Source organism: Typopeltis vanoorti, chromosome 13 (genome assembly GCF_054136105.1).
Source record: "Typopeltis vanoorti isolate ZY-2024b chromosome 13, IOZ_Tvanoo_1.0, whole genome shotgun sequence".
NCBI classification, from domain to species: Eukaryota; Metazoa; Arthropoda; class Arachnida; order Uropygi; family Thelyphonidae; genus Typopeltis; species Typopeltis vanoorti.
In genome coordinates, this window is record NC_143561.1 from 68,177,189 (window position 1) to 68,200,942 (window position 23,754).

The 23,754-nt window shown below is 35.5% G+C and overlaps 1 protein-coding gene and 1 non-coding gene across 2 annotated transcripts in view; both read right to left on the bottom strand.

The window, feature by feature from the left end:
- Positions 1–22,803, bottom strand: part of sgl (UDP-glucose 6-dehydrogenase sgl) — a 156,514-nt gene extending 133,711 nt beyond the window's left edge. The window contains exons 1-3 of the mRNA XM_090402533.1: positions 22,581–22,803; positions 8,674–8,881; positions 3,625–3,762 (exon numbers count right to left, since the gene is read on the bottom strand). Of these exons, the coding sequence (XP_090258659.1) occupies positions 3,625–3,762; positions 8,674–8,832 (297 nt within the window). The 5' untranslated portion in view covers positions 8,833–8,881; positions 22,581–22,803. The remainder of the gene's footprint in view (positions 1–3,624; positions 3,763–8,673; positions 8,882–22,580) is intronic.
- TRNAK-CUU (transfer RNA lysine (anticodon CUU)) lies at positions 4,790–4,862 on the bottom strand. Its single transcript has one exon. It is a non-coding gene; the product is annotated as a tRNA-Lys (tRNA).
- Positions 22,804–23,754: the final 951 nt, after the last annotated feature.

Below are 23,754 nucleotides of genomic sequence, written 5' to 3' on the forward strand. Positions count from 1 at the left end.
AATACAAAATAAACACATTTAATAAAACAAAAACAATATATATACACTTCAAACAAATATTACATAACTAACTACAAATTAATTGGATCCAAGGCCTTTTTAAATAAACTTACACTTAAGACTAGACTAAACACAGACTAGACTCTATCTACAAAAAGAAGGTACAGCCATGGGCTCACCACTATCTGCCCCCCAATCGCTAACTTCTATATGGAACCTTTGAGCAAAGGGCTCTTGATTCTGCCATGCTACGACCGGCAGTCTGGCTTAGATACGTTGACGACGTGTTAGCGATCTGGCCGCACGGGCGACAAACGCTAAACACATTCCTCAGCCACTTGAACAAACAACACGAACGCATACAATTTACCATCGAAATCAAAAACCAAAATTCGCTCCCGTTCCTAGACACACTAGTCACACGTCATTCTTCAGACAGCCTATCCTTCACGGTCTACCGAAAACCGACACACACTGGCCAATACATACATGCTAATTCATACCACCACCACCCATCACAAAAATATGGAGTCATTAACACCCTTAAAAACAGAGCCACAACTATCTGCTCTAACCAGCAAGCCCTGAAACAAGAACTAAAAATCATTAGTGACACATTCATAAATAATGGGTATAACAAAAATACTGTTAATAAAATACTCTATAAAACTACAACAAAAACAAATCTAGATTACAGTAAAACCATAGCCATCCCATACATTAAAGGGTCATCAGAAAAAATCAACAGAATCTCCTACAACATTATAACCTCAATGCCACCTTTAAACCACCCACTAAACTTAAAACCATATTCAACTCCTCTAAGGATCCTCTCCTCCCATTAGCACATCCTGGAGTCTATTGCATCCGCTGCACCTGTAACTTACCGTACATTGGTGAAACAGGACGGACAATCCCTATACGCAAGAAAGAACACATCAGACACATTAAATATAACCATTATGATGAAGCAGGCCTCTCAGACCTCGCACTCAACACCTTACACCAAATCAACTGGAAAAGCACCTGCTCCTTACACTGCACAAAAACCTGGTACGAAAGGAAATTTAAGGAATCCTGCGAAATCCTGATAAACCACCCAAATATCAACAACAAAGATGGCATGAAAATTCCAAGGATCTGGATGGCACACATTCAGCCTACCTAATATGAAAGATCCAGCATAAGTCAGGACTCTAGCCAATCTTTAGCTAGTATTAGAAACCATTCCATACCAACTGGCTGGAATGATGTTAATATATGTATATAGTAGACAACGCTAATAAGAGGACTCTAGCGTTGATGTATAATTTTTTTTTTTTATTTATTTTATTTTATTTTTATTTTTTTCACCAGAGATCAGGCCAACAATTGTTGTAGCGGTTGGTCAGTGTCTTTAACAAACCAGTTTGATTGTAGTATAGCTTGTTTCCTGTGTATAGTTGTATGCTCCAGAAGATGACCTTGACATAAAGGTCAAAACATCGAATGTAGATTTTAGTTATATTAAACTAAAGTTTTTATTCAAACACGGTAATTGTCTCCATAATTTTCAAAAGTGCATTTGGATCACTGTGTAAGCCTAAAAGAAAGGACTAGACTAAACCACAAAGACAAAATGTTCATAGCCAGTTTCTTTCTCTGTCAAAGCCCTTTTCCAAAGATATATGACTTTATTCTTCATTTTCACAGGATCCTTTCTCAATACTTATGTAGCACACATTAATTCTTCCTGACTCAATTCTGTCTCTTTTTAGTAGAAATAATAGTTAGATCTGGCGTCCTTAAGACAGGTGAATCTTCCTAATCAGAGTTTTCTCAAACATTCCTTTAGAACTTAAATAGCAAATTTCTTCTTTTATTCACTAATGTTTATTGACAGTCTCAACTCTTCCACTTTAAAAGACTCACAGTTCTACGATTCCCTTTTCAGAACCTACTTTCATTAGTGTTTCCTCCAACATTCCTTTTAAAATGCCTATAGCAATATTTCCCTTTTATTTATCAATACTAATTCCACTTTAAACTTCATAGTTCAGTGATTCCTTTTTCTGAATATATTATTGATTTACCTCCGACTGTCACATAAAAAAACTCAAATTCCTCTGAATCTAAATATCTGCCGGCCTGTGTTCTGAATTCCTTCTGAATGCTATCTTTGTTTACTCTCTCATTGCTTCGATACGAAACTTGTCAGCTGTCAATCACACATCAAACTTCTCAGTGAGCATGTGTACTCCATGAAACTGGTAAGCAAAAAGTTAGGTGTAAATAATGGCTGACACGTTGTCTCCGTTAGCGACAAGAGAGAATGTCCTCATAAAACACAACTTTTGATAATTTTAAATTACAATAAAATTCTTGTAAGTTATACAAATATCAAATCTAGTAAGTACATCAATTTTTTAACTTCTTTACATATCATTTTTGACAAAACAATTTCAATAATGGGCACATCGCAAGTGCCGACAATGCGTGTTATGAAACTAAAATTAATAAACATTTTAACATAAACAATTCGTAAAAATATTCAGAATTTTAATTATGATTATTTTTACAATTTCTAAATTGAGTAGATGTGCTGTATCATTGTTTGGAGAACATTTCTTTTGTGTGAGAACCATTCCAAGAAGGCAATACCAATATATGAGATGACCAAAAAGAACAGCAAAAACAAAACATTGATTTTTTTAGAATATATAATTTCTTAGATTCTTTTTGTCACAAGAATGACCCTATATACATATGTGTTTTTTAAAGTTAAAAAAATTGTTCAGAAAGTTATTTTTTATTGAATAAAAAATATTCTGTTTTGTCCAGTCTGCAGCTACTTGTCATGGGCAAGCATATCCGTTGAGCCTTGATTATGTCTGTTTAGATGTAATAAATTAATGTTTATTATTATTATGTAACACCTCCAGGGAGTCTGAGGACTCAGTGAGGGAGGGAGGGCGTCTACTCTACGACTCTGTTTCCACCACTCAATCCACCAACTGCAACCACACCACCACCATCTACCACCTACCACCACCACTAGTATTTCCACAGACAACCACAAACATCCATGCCCATGTTTATTACTTCTGAACATTAATTTAAGATTAATATATTACATATAAACATAATATATTAATGTTAATGTACATTTAAAATGCCCAAATAAAGTTTGAATTGTAATAGCAGTCATTAATAAAAGGATTTCAAAAAACAAATTTATTTGGTGCATTTGGGCATCATTCATAATTGAAGGAATAAAATTACTAAATCAAGTATAAAATTATTTGGTAATATTTAATATTTTCTTATGATTTTTGAAGGATAACACTGAATAATATAGTGTAATAAATATTAGTTCAAATCATCAGAACCCATTATAATTAGTTCTCACAACATGTAGGAATTACAGGAATAATTTGTTATAGTGGATAGTATTGTTATAGTGAATTTTGTTTACGATGACATTGCACCTATTGGCATTTTGTGGGGACTTTTCACTAATTTGTTATGTTGAAGCAAATCTGTTATAATGGTATTTACTGTAGTGAGGTTCAAATATATCTGGCTTCATATACTTTCAAATTACTAATCACATTAAAATATATAAAAAATGTTAAAGCAAGTTACCTTTCCAAATCCATAGGTCTTGGTTGGTGTATTAACTGAAATAAAAATTATATCAGCTTTCCGAATAGCACCAGATACATCATTTGAAAAGAAGAGATTCCTTCCACGACACGTTCTCACAACATCATCTAATCCAGGCTATAACAAAATAAATAAATAAATATTGGTTTGCATTAAAAAAAAAAGTTGATACTATTAGATAAAAATAACTATCTACATAATAATATCAACTTCTTTTTAAGCTCACATTAAACTTTTAAGCACAGAACTGAAAATATGAAATAAATTTAAAACACACCTGAAAAGTGACTGGTTATTACTGCAAAATTTGCATCTGGCTATCAATATATATATATATTTTTTTTTTTTCAATTTTTGATGTTGAGCCCACACCAGAGGTTGGTTGATCAACCTATAGTACATTAGTACTGTATATGGGTAGTGGGTTGGGAAAGGAGGAACCTGTTTGCATTTGATTTAAAAGACTGCATATTGTATTACTTGGGGAACACATCAGGGGGAAGACTGTTCCACAATACAGCAGTAGCAGAGATGAAGGAGGAGGAAAATAAACTTGTTCCATTTCAAGGTGCACTGTAAAGGGATGTTGAGCATCAGCTGCACATGTTCTAACAAGCTTAGTACTAAGTGGTAGAATTATTGATGCTATTTCAGAGGAACATTTGCCATGGAAATATTTATAGAATACAGGTAGTTCTCACTTTACAAATTTTTTGAATCAGAATTTTTATTTTAAATTGTGTGCAGTGAAGGTGATTACAGGTGTGTATGGGGAATTACGCAGTATGTAATGATGATGTAATGATCAGTTAGAACGAGCCTCAGTCACTCACGAGCCTTGCCGACACAAGTATGTTATTTGTAGTTGTTTTCAATTATACCTGATTTTTTATTGTTTTTCTTTATTATTATTATTATTATTATTTGAAACCTCCAGGGAGTCCAAGAACTCATCGAGGGAGGGCACATGCTCTACAACTCTATACTTCTCAATCCACCAACTGACCGCAACTACACCAACGCCATCTACCACCACCACTAGTATTTCCACAGACACTCACAAACATCCATGCCCACCACCACCACTAGTATTTCCACAGACACTCACAAACAACCACTCGGCCAGCCAGGTCGGCAAAAAAATTGCCCAATGTGGGGCTCGAACTCACGACCCCGAGATTAAGAGTCTCATGCTCTACTGACTGAGCTAGCCAGGCTACATTCTTTTTAACTATAACCCTATAATTATAAAAGAAGCAACAGCGCAAAATCAGAAAATGAGCCAAAGAAACAAAGAAAAGCAAACTTATGTGATCTTAGGTATGGCTAACCAGTTGTAAATGGAGGTTTCGGAAGGTGATGTTAATGAGCTGCTTCAATCTCGCACTATGGAACTCTCACCCAATGATCTCCTTGAATTAGAGGAACAAGAAGAAAGAAGAAAAAGACAAAGAAAATAACAAATATGAAGCTCCAACTCGGTTTTTCACTTTAAAAGGCCTACAAGAAGCATTTACACTTCTCGAAAAAGCTCAAGCAATCTTTGAAAAAGATTCAGACTTTGAAAGATAGTAAATTTTCCTGCAAAATGAATAATGCTTCTGCTTACTATTGAGCTATTTTAAATTTAAAGAAGTGAACGTCAACGAAGCAGATGACACTCGAGAACTTCTTTGAAAAAAAAAAAAAAGATGCACCGAACCTTCCTACTACCTCGATTCACCCAGTGATATAGAAATGAGCTAATTTTTTTTCCAAGAATCTTTTTTAATTTAAAATATTTCTTATGTTATTTTTAAAATATAAGTGCCGTTTGCACTCTACAGTGCTTGACTGCACGACGAAAGGCGTTCAAATCTAGTCGCCGACTAGAGGAACGTTTTCTAAGCCTTATCTCGACTGGTTTCAGAGTTAGTTGATCGCTGGCACGGGCTAGCAGGTTTTTCGTCCGTAAACTCAAGAAAATCGGCTGTCGAACCTACACTATTTTCAGACATTAAAAATATTGTTAGGAGCCACCAGATGGTAGCACTTAATAGCCGCCTTCTTCACTGCATGCCAATTAATTAGTGATAGCCTTAGGCCAGCTATTTCTGATTGGCTACCAGAGGAGATTGAACTGCCCACTCAGTCTCCAAAAGTTAGATAGGGCTAAAAAACGGCCTCGTCTACTCTCTATATAGGAACATGAAGGTGTTACCTGATGGCTGATAAATTTTTGGCCAGTCAAGTCTTTTCTTATCATTTAATATTCATTTTATATTTTTTATATTCCTTCTTACAAACATAACTCTCGCTTGTAGCATTAGTTCTAAGGTAAATAAACTCCCACTTTATGGATGGTCACCAGGAACCAATTATGATAACTAATATTTAAGGAATTGACAGTGTATACTAGAAATATAGATTAAATAAACTTTAATATATACTTTCCGATATTTCGGCTAACGTCACGTTGCCATCTTCTTGGGAACTTACTACAAAGACACGTGCACACAAGTACTAATAACAGCAAATGAGACTGAAGCTAGGAAGCTAGTGTTTTCCTAAAGTCTTGATGGTGCCCCCTGGTGGGCTATATTGGTAGTTCTTGGCCTTTGGGCTGAAGTTCTTCTGATAAAAGTTTCCCAAATTTGGGGCAGTCTCATGCATCCAAATTTGTTGAGGTTTCGCATGTTCCTAAGGGCCGAGGCTGATTCCATGAATAGTCTTTCATACTTGAACTTGCTGCGGTGTATTACTGTCGCTTTCTTCCATCTTATTCTGTGGCGAGTATCCAGAGCGTGGTCTGCAAGCCCAGAGTAGCTGTACTGGTGAAATCGGATGTAATCCTTGTGTTCTGAGATTCTGATATTTGCTGTCCTGCCTGTTTGGCCAAAGTAGGACAGTTTACAGCTGCAAGGAACCTGGTATACACCAGGTAGGTCTAGGGGAAGTGGTTGGTCTTTGGTGGAGCAGATAAGGGATGCCAGTTTTCTATGTGGTCTGTAACAAGTGGTCAAGTCATGTTTTTTTTAAGATTTTATTGATTTTTTCCGAGGTGCCTCGGATGTAGGGAATGGTGATGGATTTAGAGTAATCTTTTTTGTGAAGGGGAGGGGGTGGTGGGTTGTGGATAACTGGGTTAAGTATTTTTTGGAGGGGGGTAGCCGTTGGCTGAGAAAGTGTCACGGATGTGATTTAGTTCAGTGGTTAGGGCTTGATCATTAGAACAGATTATTTTTGCCCTGTTGAATAATGTTTTAATAACTCCATATTGTTGTGAGGGGGGGTGGTGGGATTGTTGGTGAATGTATCTGCCTGTATGGGTGGGTTTTCTATAAACTGAGAAAACCAAGGTTCCATCAGGTTGGCGGGTGACTAGTGTGTCTAGGAAGGGGAGGTTATTGTTTTCCTCTTTTTCCAGGGTGAATTTGATTCTAGGGTGTTGGTTGTTTAAGTGTGTTAGGAAGGAGAGGAGTAAATCCGGGCCATGTGGCCAAATAGTGAAAACATCATCAACGTAGCGAAGCCATATGGTAGGTTTTTGTGGGGCAGAGTTTAGGGCTTTCTCTTCAAACGTCTCCATGAAGAAGTTGGCCAAGGGTGGGGAAAGTGGTGAACCTATGGCTGTCCCCTCTATCTGTTTGTAGAATTTTTCCTGTCAAACGAAATAGCCTGAGTTCATTGTAAACTGAAATAGGGCTGAGATATCGGGAGGAAATTTAGCTTGGATTAGCTCTAAGGTTTCTTTGAGGGGGACATTCGTGAATAGGGAGGAGACATCAAAACTGACCATTATGTCATTATGTTGGAGTGTAAGGTTTTCTATACTGGCTTTGAAGTGGGCTGAGTTTTTTATGTGTGATGGTGTATTGCCAGTATAGTGTGAGAGCACTTTGGCTAAATGCTTGGCTAGTTTGTAAATGGGGGAATCAATGCCATCCACTATGGGAAGTAATGGCACATTTTCTTTGTGTATTTTTGGGAGCCCATATATGCGGGGGGGGGGGGGTCTAGAGTTATAGGGTTTTAGTCTGTTGGTAATCTCCACAGGCCAAGAAGTGACCTTCTTAAGGAGCCTATGGAGTTTTCTAATTTGTGAGTTGGTGGGATTGTAATCAATGGGGAGGTAAGTGGAACGATCTAATAATAAAGCCTTGAGCTTACCTGTGTAGTCTTTAAGATTGAGTACCACAGTGGCGTTCCCCTTATCCGCTTTGGTGATCACTATTTTTTTGTTTCTCTTCAATTCTTGTAGTGCCTTGTATTCACTAATGGATATGTTGGATTTTGGAGGTTTTGTTTATTGAGAACACAGGCTACATCCAATCTAATATCGTTGGCGATGTGGTTTGGAAGTTGGCGAATCCTGTGTTCAATTTGGATCATTAATTCCTAGGTCGGTAATTTCTTAGGAGCAATGGCGAAGTTGTGACCGCGTGACAGAGCGTGGAGTGCTTCTGGCTTTAAGGTAGCTGACGAAAGGTATATTTATAAATACTGATACCATGTCTGAACTTAAACTTATACAGTTATTTATTTTTTGTAATTGTGCTACTTTAATTTTTTTAACTGTAATCCCATCGATAAAATATTGTGAGCCTGCAGCACATTTAGTACCATAGGTAAGGGTTAGATAGGCTGGAAGCAGTGATTAAGAGAAAAAAGATTGTACTTTTTCAAATCACTTCAGGAGTCCAGAGAAGTGGTGGTAAAATCATCTACTACATAAATAGTGTAACATATTAAAATCATGTCTATATAAGTGAAAAGGCAAACAGTAAAGCAGCTTTTAAAATACTCATTCACACTGGAGTAATGAAAACAACACAAGAAAATAAAGCAAAAGATTTATACAAAACAATGTACCTTTTTTATATGCATGGAAGATATGTTAAAGAAAAACATAAAAATTAAAATCTCAAATATTTATTTTAAGATGTTGAAATAGTAACATAAAATTAATGACAGACTTTTAAAAACAAGACTTGTTTTCTCCTTAATCTACTAACAGTATAAAATAGCAATGTGAAAATAATCATTCACCTCATATATAGGAAGACTATCTGAATTCCACTGTTGAATTCTTGCCACATTTTTATCAACAACTATTACTTGGATGTCTGGGCACTTGAATGCTATTACACTACAGGTTGGACCACCAACATAACCAGCACCTAAACAACATATAGTCTTAACCACCATGCTGGAAATAGTTGATTATATGGGAATGAATATTTCTGGAATTCTTTATCTAGATAAAGATGAAATTTTAACATGTATTATAAATACTTAATTATACTGATTATGCAACATATAAATGTAGTTTGAAAGCAAGCAAAACAGAATGAGGAAGATATAATGAAAATTTAAAATAAAATAACAATAAGAAAATTAATAATATTATGACAGTTAATATTGAAATAAACCATACAATAGTGATATTACATAATAGTTATGGTGTCTGAGAATGCGTATTATTGCCACTAAATATATAAGTGATCATGCAGTTTTGACTTAGGAGGTGACAATATATGCAAGGGTGTTGACTAAGAAGGTAATATGCATGAAACTATAAGGCAGGTATTTAAGGCCATTTATAATAAACTGAGAAAACAGGCTTGAAGCAGTTGAATGACGTGACAATCTTCATGGTAAAGGAATAAAGTGCATGAAAATTAATCAAGGGGGGGGTGCCTATATAAGCAATATTTGAAGTGTCCCAAGAGTTAGGAGAATTAAATGAATGAAGTCAAATGAACAAGCAACTTTATAGCAAGAGATTATTATTATTATTATTATTCAGGCCTCCATGGAGTCAAAAGACTCATCATGGGAGGTCCTTCCTAAGAAACACAAAGTCTATCAAGACTCATCAAGGGGAGGCCCCTCCCCTAAGAAACACAAAGTCTATCATACCACTTCTTAAACTCATTGACCATTCTCGCTCTCACCACTCCATCAGGTAATGCATTCCATGGTTCAACCAGCCTCCATGCAAAGAAACCACTCCTCACCCTCTTTCTCACAGTTTCCTTTCGTAACTTCCGGGGATGGCTTCTTGTCATCACTCCTTCCTGCTGTTCAACCAAGCGAAAGAACTCCCCAGTGTCAACCCTGTAACCACCTCTCAACAGTTTAAAAGTATCAATCATATCACCTCTCCTTCTATCCACCAAACTGTGCAGTCCACATTCCCTCAGCCAATCCTCATAACTATCACTGTTATGAGGATCAGCTGAAGGAATGTGGACCTCCCCTCTGAAAACCATCTTTGTACAACATAATGATAACGGTCGTATACAACGGAATGATAACTGTTTTATCTGTGCAGGTCAGTGTCCTTCTCATTATTGCAGCAATCCTCTGTGTTACCTTCACCACCTTTGAAATATGTCCCCTAAATTTCAGGTTTCTATCAATCATCAACCTCAGATCTCGTCTCCCCCACCTCCTCCAGTAGAGTATGCAGTGTCCCATCGATGCATAAAAAGAGGATATTGTGAATCAAATATCTTCAGATTAGTGATGAGCAGGTGAAGAATTAGATGTCATGATAGCATCTTTAGTAAATGTGTTCAAGAAGAGGCATGACAGGTATTGAAATATGAGTGTCTAAATGGGTCCTCCTTGATGGATCCTTTATAATAACATACTATACTAACCTTCAAATATGAAGGCAGCTATAGCATGCAGTATACTGTTTTGAATCAATTTTTCAATCTCAGCTGAGCTACTTATTTAATTCAGTGGGAAGTCAGACTGATCACTGTAAGCCTAAATCAATCAACAAGTGTTATATTGCACTTAATATTTATTCTTTGCCTCACTCACAACTAGTAGCACATTCTATGTAGGCTCCACATAAGCACCAAATCTGTGTCTTGCATCCTTACTCACTATATCCGACTTCCAGGGATGACCTCTTGCTATTCCTTCCCCATTCTATGAATACCTTGGTATCAAGCTGATAAAATCTCCTGGTCAAGCTTATCTAACATATCAGCTCTTTTCTGCATATCAACTAAGCAATGTGGGTTGCATTCCCTCAATGTATTTCTTATATAATGAGCCCTGTGGAGTATCCATAACTATAGAATAACATGTATATAATAGTAAAAATAAATTTATTATGTAACTCTTTTGTCTTACATTTCATAGGACATCATCAGTACAAACATTGAACGACAATAAAGAACTGAGTAAAGAAACAGTAGAGTGCATGCGTTAAATTGGAACCCCTCTATGTATACAGTCGATGGATTAAAACCATTGGGCTAAAATAATTAAAATTCGTTTAAAATAAAATATAAGACAAATTAAATAAATATAACAAATTTATTCAATACAATTAAGAATAACAATTTCCCACACTTTTGGAATAGTGAGACAGTCATTACGATCGAGGTTAGGTCAATAAAGTAGGATTTCAGCACTTCCTTTGTATAAATATAAACTACTCATCATTTTCCAGATTTTTATCCCATATAACTTCTGCATCAATGACTGAAAGTTTATGTAAATTGGATGTTATACTGTTTCACTCTGAAATCTAGCATAACAGGTTTTGTTTCAAGCATAATTAAAAGTAGGCATTTCCAGTTTTGTCTTTACAAATAATAGTGAAATGATTTACGGTAGGATCCTCACAAAGGACTTAAATATGTTTCTTGCAGAAATAAATAAATGGGCCTGCTTCTGTAGAAGGATCTTGATATCATCAATATTTTGGCAGAATCTGTGACAATTCAACTGTAACAATATTCCTTTTGTTTTGTAAATTTATCTAATTTATAAGAGTACGAGGACTTACCTTTGTCTGGATTGTGATTGTAAGAGACAAAGCAATGCAATACTACCAAAGGAACCCTTCCCAGCTCAATATCCATGGATCACACTGCATGGCAAACACAGCAGCAGCAGGATGTTGAATTCCCAGGAAGGTAGGATAGCAAAAAAGACTCATGCAAGTAGAGCAAAAAAACATGGGAAGAAAAGCATAGACAAAAATGAAATGGGAAGAGACCATCACTGGGAGGTCCTCTCCACCATGAACAAGTGTCCTCACATGGAAGGAGCAAAGGACAGGATTTACCATAGTGATTTACTTGCTTTCTATCATAGAGTAATAGTTGAGTTAACAAAAATGTCTACATTGGAATTTAAAAGGATTCCACATGGAAATATTACATGAACTAGGCAAATGGAGATAGATATGAAGATGATAATATGGATAAGAAGGTTGACTAATAGACTGAGAGTAGAATATGGTGGAATATTTCACTACAAAGAAAAGCTAGGTAACTAGTGCCAGAAGGTTCTATACTTGGACTGATGCTGCTGCTGCTGCTGCTGCTGTTTAATTTGTATATTAATGATTCTGGGATGAACTGAAGGAGAATATTCAGTTGTTTGAAATCTAGCATAACAGGTTTTACTCTGAAATCTAGCATAACAGGTTTCGTTTCAAGCATATTTAAAAGTAGGCATTTCCAGTTTCGTCTTTACAAATAATAGTGAAATGATTTACAGTAGGATCCTCACAAAGGACTTAAATATGTTTCTTGCAGAAATAAATAAATGGGTCTGCTTCTGTAGAAGGATCTTGATATCATCAATATTTTGGCAGAATCTGTGACAATTATACTGTAACGATATTCCTTTTGCTTTGTAAATTTATCTAATTTATGAGAGCATGAGGGCCGAGTATGTGTGTGTGTGTATATGATTTAAAGAATAAAAGGGAATATATATATTTGAAAATTTTTTAATTTCTATATTAATTTATATTGCCACAATCAGTTCTTAAATATTTTGTACATCACCTTAAATTATATGTATAATTGTAGATTTGCAACATTTGTGAGGCTTCTAGTGATTAACAAATACCTTGGTGTCTCTACATGTAATAATAAGTGCATTTGGAATAGGGCAGCCAGTTAGAGTTGTGAATATTTAAACTCCTCATCTTTAAAGTCTTCATCCTCAGTCAAAGTGCACAACCTTACATTTTGCCCAAATTGTCAGTCTATTTAAATTATACTTTAATATTTCTACGTCATCTTTATTTGCTATTGTCCCTCCCACCCTCCCAGTTTGGCATCACCAAACTGGGAGGGTGGGAGAGAACAATTTAATTGATGTAATTTGCAGAGTCCACCAGATTCTGCAAATTACATCTTCTCAATCTTTCCTCATTCTCGACATTCCAGAGGTTAGAAACCATCTTAGTCAGTCGTCTTTAGACCCTTTTCAACATCGCTTCATCCTTCTGAAAACCAGGTGACCAAATCTGAGCACAATAGTCCATGTGTGGCCTAATCAAAGCCTTATACAATGGAACAAGAATCTCCCTACTTCTACAAGTCAGTGTCCTCTGCATCCCAGAAGCCTTTGTGTTGTCTTCACAATTTTGGCAATGTGTCCCCTAAATTTTAGATCCTTATCCACTATCACCCCTAGATCTCTTATTTCCTCTACTTCCAACAATATATTCTCACCAAGCATAAATTCTGCATCCCATCTTTGTTTTCCAAATTTTAAAACCTTACATTTTGCAACATTGAACTCACATCCCCATTTGCTTGCCCAATCACTTAATTTATTCAAGTCTTCTTGCAAGGCCACAATATCTTCACTACTCTTTATGGTTCGTCCCAACTTTGCGTCATCTGCAAACAACTGAATCTCTCCATCCAAATCTTCGCCAATATCATTAATATACAAGTTAAATAGTAATGGCCCTAAAACAGACCCCTGAGGCACTCCACTAGTGACTTTCCTTTTCCTGGATATTGCATCCCCATACACAACTTGTTGATACCTATCAGATAGCCAGTCTCCAATCCAATGCACTAATCTAATATCCAATCCCTTCTGCTCTATTTGTTGTTTTAAGGATACTTGCGACATAAGACTGAATGATATAATCACGTAATCACAAGAAAGATATTTATTTAACCAAATATTTCGGTCTGGAAATAGCAGACCATCGTCGGTGGTATTACAAGAACAGTTTAAAAAATATACAAGCTAGAATACTAACAATAGATCGTTGAAATTAGAACATGCCGCGTGATGTTATATCACTAAGTATGAAACGAAATATTTTGAAGTAGAAACATGATTGAATTTGCTATTAAAAAAAAAAAAAAAAAAAAAAAAAAACTGTGATCTCTCTTACTTTGGACAGACTGGACGTTCTCTTGAAAAAAGAATCCAAGAACATCAATCATCCATTCTTCACAATAAACCTGAAAAGTCTGGTTTGGCTCAACACGGGATTGAAACTGACCACAGCATCCTTTGGTCCAAGACGCGCCTCTTACATAGATCCCGTTACAGGTTCGAACATTTGTTCAAGGAAAGCGTGGAGGCCTTGCTCCATCATCCCAACCTGAATCGTAATGACTGCATATCTATATCAAAAATCTGGGAAAGCCTAATCAAGATTACTCATTAATTTTTTTTTTTTTTTTTTTTTAATAGCAAATTCAATCATGTTTCTACTTCAAAATATTTCGTTTCATACTTAGTGATATAACATCACGCGGCATGTTCTAATTTCAACGATCTATTGTTAGTATTCTAGCTTGTATATTTTTTAAACTGTTCTTGTAATACCACCGACGATGGTCTGCTATTTCCAGACCGAAATATTTGGTTAAATAAATATCTTTCTTGTGATTACGTGATTATATCATTCACCCTTCTGCTCTAGTTTGACTATCAACTTATCATGCAGTAATCTATCAAAAGCCTTTGTGAAATCTAAGTATATTACTGTGTATTCCATCTCCTCTGTCCAAGGAAGCAGTCATCTTATTGTAATAAGTAAGTAGATTACTAAAACATAATCTCCCTTTAGCAAATCCATGCTGTCCATCAAAGATAATACCATTGTTGTCAACCTAATTCTGGATCCTAGTTCTCACAAGCTTCTCCAACAACTTAACCACAACACCTGACACACTATAGTTTGATGCTCGAGTTCGATCACCTCCTTTATGAAGTGGCACAATCTTGTCCTCCTTCCACTCCTTAAGAACTTGACCGAGTGCAAGACTCATATTAAAAACATATGTCAAGGCAGGTGTCAACTCCCTGGCACATTCCTTCAGAATATGTGGTGATATATTATCAAGTCCCAGAGTCTTATTAACATCTATAATAAATTTAGTTTAATCCTTTATCCAAGTGTAAGCAAACAAAGTTTGCACCTGAAGTATCTTCAGGACTGAGGCAACTTGTAGTAAAGGTGGACCAAGCTCTCATCACTCCTTGTCTAAGTATCTCCCATAATGAAAAGCACATCTCCTTGCGGACATGTATAATACTATGCATTAAGGGAAGGAACACTACCAAGACCGGTTTCGACCTTTATTGAGGTCTCATCAGTGGGAGCCAGACTCAGAAGTGGTGATACTAAGGCAGAAGCAATGGAGAGGTCATATTTACTTATACAAGTAGCCAAAAGGTGTCCCACCTTATTATTAAATTACTCTGGATTATTAACATCTACTTTGCTCAACTCCCCATACACCTCTTGCTCACTTAGAGTCGGTCTCTCCTTCCCATCATCAACTGCTCTCAATTTCTGAAGTCACATTCACAAGATTGAAAGATCTCTATGAACTGCTTATTATGTATCTCCACCACACATGTTCTGCAACAGCTGCCTTTATAACATTTTCTCTAATCAATGTCATCCTTCCATAATAGTTCTTTCTTTTGCTGGCTACATATCGAAAGAACTTCTTAGGATTCTTTTTGGCTTCATTAACTAACTGCTGTTCATACCTCACTTTATAATTATAATTACTATTATACTATTTAATTACCAGTACAAAAGTATTTAAATATGTTAACAACCAGTATGGCTGTATCCGTGCATAAAGACTAAATATTAGCCCTGCATATAACTACTCTTGATACCAATGATTCACATATACTTTCAATGTTGTATGTACTCTGGAAAAGTCAGAACCACTGTATTGCTTTCTTCTCTCATGAAGCAACTCTCATGCAGTCATATACTCATATGCTGTGTGGCATTATAAACATACTAAATGGGATTATCATCAAAGTTTATGTGCTTCGTTTTCATGATTGATTACTATTTTCGGTCTTCTTATCCAGGCATGTGTGCACTGAATGCATAACAATATTCATTGGTATTATTATTATTATTTTGGGCAACTCCAAGGAGTCGACAGACTCATCAAGGGAGGCCCCAACATCACGTCAAGAACTATTCAACATTCACACAGTATCTATCATACCTCGCCTTGAACTCATTCACAGTCATAGCACCCACAACAGACTCTGGCAGCTTATTCCACTCATTTACCACTCTCCAAGTAAAAAACCTAGCTCTAACACCCTTGTTAACCACATTCTTGTCCAGCTTCCATGTATGGCCCCTAGTCCTCCCACCACCAGTTCTATTCTCAAAAATATCTTCTGGATTGATCTTATAGAAACCCTTCAGTAATTTGAACGTCTCAATCATACACCCCTTTTCTGCCTATCAACCAATTTTTGCAACCCACAAATCTTCAATCTGTTCTCATAAGGTTCATTCCACAGACTTGCCACCATCTTGGTCACTCGTCTCTGGATCCTCTCCACCTCCTCCCCATCAAGAAGAAACCCTGGTGCCCATATCTGAGCACAGTCCAGATGGGGTCTTATCAGGGCTCGATATAGAGGAACAATAACTTGTTTGTCTCTGCTTGTTAAAGTATTTTTCAGTAACCAAGTGACTTGATGAGCTGATTTAGCCACTTTTGCAATGTGCCCCCTAAACTTCAACTCTCTGTCCACCAACACTCCCAAATCCCTGGCCTCATCAATCTCTTGGAGTATGGTTCCACCAGTGTGATATACTACTGCTAATGTATGGAAACCTTTGCCATTCCATTTTAAATCCCTGTCCATAATCTATGCATTTGTTGCAAAAGAAGCTGTGCCAAGGCTGTAAAAAAGTAGAATCAAACATATTACACATAACTATCATCTGAATCTCCATCTTTCTTTTTTCAATTATACCACAGCTTGAAATAGTCACATGCAAATTATATTGTGTGTGCTTGGATTCTATTTCATCATTGACCACAGAGAAAGAACCCCCCCCCCACACACACACACACAATTCTTACTTTTCTAATACTTTAACTGATGATCTCAGTCCCCTTACTATTCCGAACTTGCAATATTCAATATATCCTTTGATATTTTGCCAGAAAAAAATAACACTTGTCCAAAGTGTATACCAAAAAGTTTCCTGGTTCTGATGGTATTTCTCCAAATGTTCTGAAGTTTTGTGTTCTAGAGTTGACATCTGTTCTATATTACTTTTTCCAACACTCCCAAATCCCTGGCCTCATCAATCTCTTGGAGTATGGTTCCACCAATGTGATATACTACTGCTAATGTATGGAAACCTTTGCCATTCCATTTTAAATCCCTGTCCATAATCTATGCATTTGTTGCAAAAGAAGCTGTGCCAAAGCTGTAAAAAAGTAGAATCAAACATATTACACATAACTATCATCTGAATCTCCATCTTTCTTTTTTCAATTATACCACAGCTTGAAATAGTCACATGCAAATTATATTGTGTGTGCTTGGATTCTATTTCATCATTGACCACAGAGAAAGAACCCCCCCCCCACACACACACACAATTCTTACTTTTCTAATACTTTAACTGATGATCTCAGTCCCCTTACTATTCCGAACTTGCAATATTCAATATATCCTTTGATATTTTGCCAGAAAAAAATAACACTTGTCCAAAGTGTATACCAAAAAGTTTCCTGGTTCTGATGGTATTTCTCCAAATGTTCTGAAGTTTTGTGTTCTAGAGTTGACATCTGTTCTATATTACTTTTTCATTCTTGCTATCTCTCATATTCCACTGGTATTTATCCTACCGCTTGGATATTAGCCCATATTTAGCCTATTTCTAAAGGCAAGAAATCTTCACCACCCAATTTCTCTCACTTAGTCTTTCTACATACAGGAGAAAAACCATTAACATAACTATTAACCTTAAAACCTTTGCATAAACAACTGCCAGTATGGATTCTGTCATCAACTGAAAAAGGATCTTCTTGTTTATGTCACCTACTGCTTATAAAATTCATTGAAAAGGATGAGGAAAAGCAAATGATTGTACTTGATATTTCTACATTTAGAATCTATTACATTTGCCAGAAAAGACTATTAAGTAAGCTCCCATTAAATGATCTTCCTTCTGACTTCTGCAATTTTCTTGGTAGCTTTCTCTCTGGTTGCACAGTGTGTGTGTGTGTGTGTGTGTGTGTGTGTGTGTGTGTGTGGAGTCTTTATCCTCAAATTAATGCTGGGACTCCACAAGGATCAGTTCCTCCACCTATTTTCTTATTTCTATATATTATTATTATTTTTAACCTCCATGGAGTCAATAGACTCATCATGTGAGTCCCACTCAACCAGCAACATGTCTGTCATAATGAACTTTGAAGTAATTTACACTCTATGCATTCATAATGCACTCTAGCAATGCATTCCATTCATCAGCAACTCTCCAGGAAAAATATCTACACCTCACACCCTTCTTCACTACATCTTTATACAACTTCCAGGGATGGCCTCTTGTTCTTCCCATCTTAACATCCATTCTTTTTATAATTTCTTCTGTATTAATCTGGTAGAATCCTTTAACCTGGGTCTTTATCATATCTCTTCCAAATCTGAGCACCAAACTCAGTAATCCATATTCCCTCAATAATGTATTATTATTTTTTTTTCAGTAATCCCCATAGAGTCATCGTGGGAGGCCCACTCAACCAGCAATACGTCTGTTATAATGATTTATAATTCCTTCCATGTATTCATCTACAATCCCTTAACTAAGTTGAAGGTCTCTCTATCATATTTCCTCTTATCCACATTGCCTCAAACACTCTTCATAAACACTTTAGGGTCCTAATATCACTATGGTCATTTGATTTTGGATCCTCTAGTGTTTCTAAATCACAATAAAAACCAGGCAACCAAATCTGAGCACAACAGTCCATGTGTAGTCAGACCAATGCATTATATAGAGGTGCCCTCACCTTCTTATCCCTTCATGTCAATGTACTTTTTATCATAGCAGCAATACAATTTGCATTCTTTACAATACTTGCAATGTGCCTTTGGAACTTTAGTCCCCTGTCTACCATCACCCCAAGATTCTGAATCTCATCCACTTCCTGAAGTACAGCTCCACTAATAGAATATGTAGTCTTATATCTCTGTATCCTAAAGTGTAACACTTTGCATTTATTAATATTAAAACTAAATCCCACTCATCTATCCAAGATAAAAGTCTATTCAAATCTTCCTGTATAGAATTTCAGAATCAGCAACTGATAATTCTACCTAACTTTGCATCGTCAGCAAACATTTGAAGATCTCTGTTTAATCCACATGAAATATCATTAACAAATAAGTTAAACAGTAAGAGCCCAAAAACAGAACCCTGAGGATGCCACTGGTCACCTTCCTGTTCTGAGACACTGCTCCATCATACACAACCTGCCTGGTATCTTTCAGAAAGCCAATCTTCTATCCATCTAACCAATTAGTTATATAATCTTATCTTCTGTGGCTTATACACTAACTGGTCATATGGTAATTATCAAATGAATTTGCAAAGTCCAAGAAAATCAGTGTATACGAATCTCCTTTATAGAACACATTCGTCACCTTATCATAAAATGCAAGCAGATTGCTGAAGCAGGACCTGTCCCTCACAAAACCATGCTGACCATAATAAAGAATCTTATGTCCATCAACTCAATCATGTATTCTATCCCTAACAATTTTTCAAAAATCTAACCACAACTCAGATATAGACTAGTCTATAATTGGAAACTTCTGTCCTAGACCCATACTTGTGGAGAGGTATTATTTCGCCTTCTTTCCACTCTTAGGAACCTTCTCCACCACAAAAACATATATCGATTTACTGATGATCATATGCCATGCTACACTACACTCCTCTTTCTCATTTCACATTCATTGCACAAATGGAAAAATTTTTCAGATCACCTTCTACAGTTCTAAATTCTAATCTTGACATTATTCAGTAAGATTCTGATAATATCATTGTTCATTCAAAGATAAAAAAAAGTTAATCTTGTCTTACTTATTGCAAAAAGAAACACTTTAATCTTATTTATGATAATACTCAATTCTCTAGAAAATATGATATTTGGAATAAGAAGAGAAGTCTCATCTAACATCAAGCATTTCTTGAGAGAAAAACTTAATTTCTTGGATGCTAAAGAGCAATATTTGTGACATGTTTACATATACAAAAATTCAACTCAATTAATTGCCTCTTATTCTTCATTATACTCCTATTTTTAAGAGAAACTATTTTTCAAAATTCCAACCTAAGATTTTCAAAGATTCAACATCTTTTCATGTCAATAATAATTAAACATTAAATAACACAAGAAATAAAAACATTTATGTCAATACTTAAGTCATTAATCATTAACTCTCCTAATATTCACAAAATATTCCAGTAATATATTTTGCTCATCCACCACTCTCCATAAAAAAAAAAGAAGAAAAAAAAAAATCTGCTCCTCAGCTTCCCACCTTCACCACACTTTCACATAACTTCGAAGGATGGGGCTCTTGTTCTCACCTTCCACTTTATGTATAATCATTTCTATATTAATCCGATAAAAACTTCTTGCAAACTTAAACATATCACCTCTTTTCCACATATCCACTGTTGCAGAGGCCTGATACTGTTTTAGCTATCATCTCTGAACCCATCCAGTTACCTGTGGAGAGGAAACTAAAACACAAAAGATCGTGCCTCACTCCTACTTGTTCGTGTACACTTTTATCATTGTAACAATGTGCTGTGTAGCTTTTGCAACATACCCTTTGAGCTTCAGGCCACTGTTAACTATCATCACCTCCCAATCTCAAATCTTTTTCACCTCTTGAAACATGGATACCACCTATATAGCATACATCTTTCAGCAGCATAGCATGGCTAGGACAAGCAGTGTGCTTGATTCAGGCAGTGTGAGTGTGTTCTAAGGGGTGCAATTTGGTGTCACAAAATAATTTTTTTCACTCTTTCCCAACATTGTCTACTTAATTCTTTGTGAAGGAAATCAACATCAGCTACTTTTTAAGTTGGCTTTTCATCGGCAAACGACTGATTATCTCCTGAAAATCCACATGACATCAACAAATAAATCAACAATAGGGATCCAAGGGGAAAAAAAATCCTGCAATACACCAAGTTACCTTTTATCTGGAATGATACACAATTTGCTGGTATCATTCAGCAAGTCAATTTCCTATTCATATGAACAAGCTATGATCTATCTCCATCTTCTCCAGCTTATACACTACTTATCATCATGCAGCAATCTATCAAATGACTTTACAAAGTTCAAGAAAAAAAAAATTCACCTGTATGAATCATGTTCCATACTCTACACATTCATTACTATCATCAAATGCAAGATTGTTAAAGCAATGCCTTTGGTGATTTGTTGATTATTTGACAAATGACAATACGTCAACATAATTTTCCAATGAATGCTATAACACAAGAGCATGTTTCTTCTAAAATAAAAAATGTAGGAACTTAATAAGGATGAAAAACAATTTGTTGAGCCAGTAGTAAACAATTCAAACCATCAGAATCTATAACATTCAGGTGTTTTTGAAGTAATGTAGAGTGAAGCTTGAGACAAGTACTGCACAACTGATTACTAAATAATATAAACTGCTTTAGTTTTTTAAGTGTTTTATATTTATCTATAAATTCTGTACAAAACAATGTGAAATAAAATACAAGTAAAAACTCAATTATCCAAACAACCTTACTTATCTGACTTTGGTGATCTGGCTTAGAACAAATCACTAAAAATCTATTCATTTAATCATAGTACCCCTAAATCAGCACATCTGAAGACTGGAGAATTGTATCAGTCAGTAAACAATGTTTTTTCAATGTTGTGGATTTTTTTTTTTTTTTTTCACTAAATATAAAAATAAAGAATATGAACGGATAAATATATATATAAGTCAAAAAATACTGAATTGATTTTATGACTGATTAGGATTATAGCAAAGCAGCTAAGACCATAAAGTGTATCATGTTGTTAGTGAATGTATTCTTGGGCTGACCTCTCTCTATCTTTGTATGTGTGTGTGGAATTATGGCTGATGCAACTCAGGCTATGAGGCCAGTGTATCATGTCTATAAACTGTATTTCTGGCTGGTTTTCCTGTTTTCCAGGAAAATTTTGGTCTTTGCATATTAAATATACATCCCTTAAAATGTTACTACCCAAGTCACTGAGACTCAGAGTAAAAAACATTTTTTTTTTTTTTTACTCTGAAATGCAGTATTATCACATTTTCAAACTTTTCTCTATCTATATTTTATTAAAATAAATTTTTAAAAAATGTATTTTGTGATTAGCTTTGATGTGTAAAATGAGTAACACCACTAGTAAATAGCATTAACAATGGCAATGGATCAAGATTTGAATAAAAAAAAATGCTGTTAAAAATTGCTTTTTAACAGCAATTTTTCATTTATCACATTTATTTGAAAATTTTAAATTGTATAATATTTTTTTAAAAAAAATCATATAGTGAGGTATCTTATTATTTCACTGCAATTCTGTAATTTTTGAGGAGAGGAGCAACTGCATCCTCCTCTGGATCTGCAACAGATTAAGATCTTTTGCGTTTTTTACATTTCTTACAATCGATGAACCAATAACTTGAGTAACCCATTCCGGCATTAATACCGGGTTAACTAATAAAAGGGAAGAAAGTTAACTGAGGCGTGTCAATTTTATAATTCTTGAAATGAGCTGTGTTAATAAACACGTGGTAAAAAATAAATATCAATAAACGCTGGTAGTTACCTGATTTTTCCACCTGTTTTTCAGTTTCGATTACCAAACTGCTTAAGAGTAAACTTTACGAAATTTAATACTGAACATATATCATTTTGAAACAACTATTAAACGGAAACAACGAAGAGTACTATTTAAAGTTACCTCCTTCATCGAAAAGATTCAACATCTCAAAAAATAAATAAATAAAATAAATAATATTCTTTTAGAAATGACGAACATCTAGCTTAAACATTAAACCTCCGCCACGTTATTTACAATTACACCTACACACGATTTTGACAACCCGGTACGAGAAGCAACGTCATCGGGTCGTAACCCAACGCACGCTTACTGGACAACCTCACTGACCTCTATGTAGCAATCAATGACATACGCTCTGCTGTTCCAATTTTTAGAAAATATCAATGTATTAGTATTACTGATAACTAAACCTTAACTAAAAAAGATAAGAAAGGTATAAACAAATCCATACTTTTTCACAAGAAGTCTCCATCAAACGTCTATTGCTAATTTGGAAAGGAAGAGACGTTTAGTTAAGCGCTATTTTTTACTTCAAACAACGAAATTTAATTCAGCGGTGATGTGAGTCATCAGCGGTTGAAGTCACAAATTAAAAAAATAATAAAAACAGCAGAAGAAGAAGATGCATATTTATAGAAATTGCTTCACACCTCAACACTGTTTTCGCTTTTTCAAAAGAAAAAAAAAATAATAACCACACACTGAAGTTAACCCGCCGAAATAGCTCAAGCTTGACCCCCATTTTCACGCATCTACAGTATAAAACATTAAACAAGGTCAGATATCAAAGTTCTTTTGAAGCTCCAGAAACTTGACATGTGGGCATTCCTTCTCGGTTACACATTTTATGAAATTGCGAAAACATATAAATTAAAACAAAAAACTAGGCATTGCATTATTTTAATGATTTTGTTAGTCGTAGTTTTTGATGCCTGACTACACCATAAAGTTGCTCGCCCTGTGTTTACTGCTAGCAAGCGAAAAACTTCACAAGAACGCCACTGTCCGGAATGACCGAATGGAGAGTTTTCTATGTATGAGACTGTAACTACCAGGAATGAATGTTTCTGGTTCTTTAAGTAACTAGGTAACTGCGCTGCACCTTGAAAATCATAACCAGAATACTATCGGGTTCCTCGGAGGTTTGTGGCACACAAGA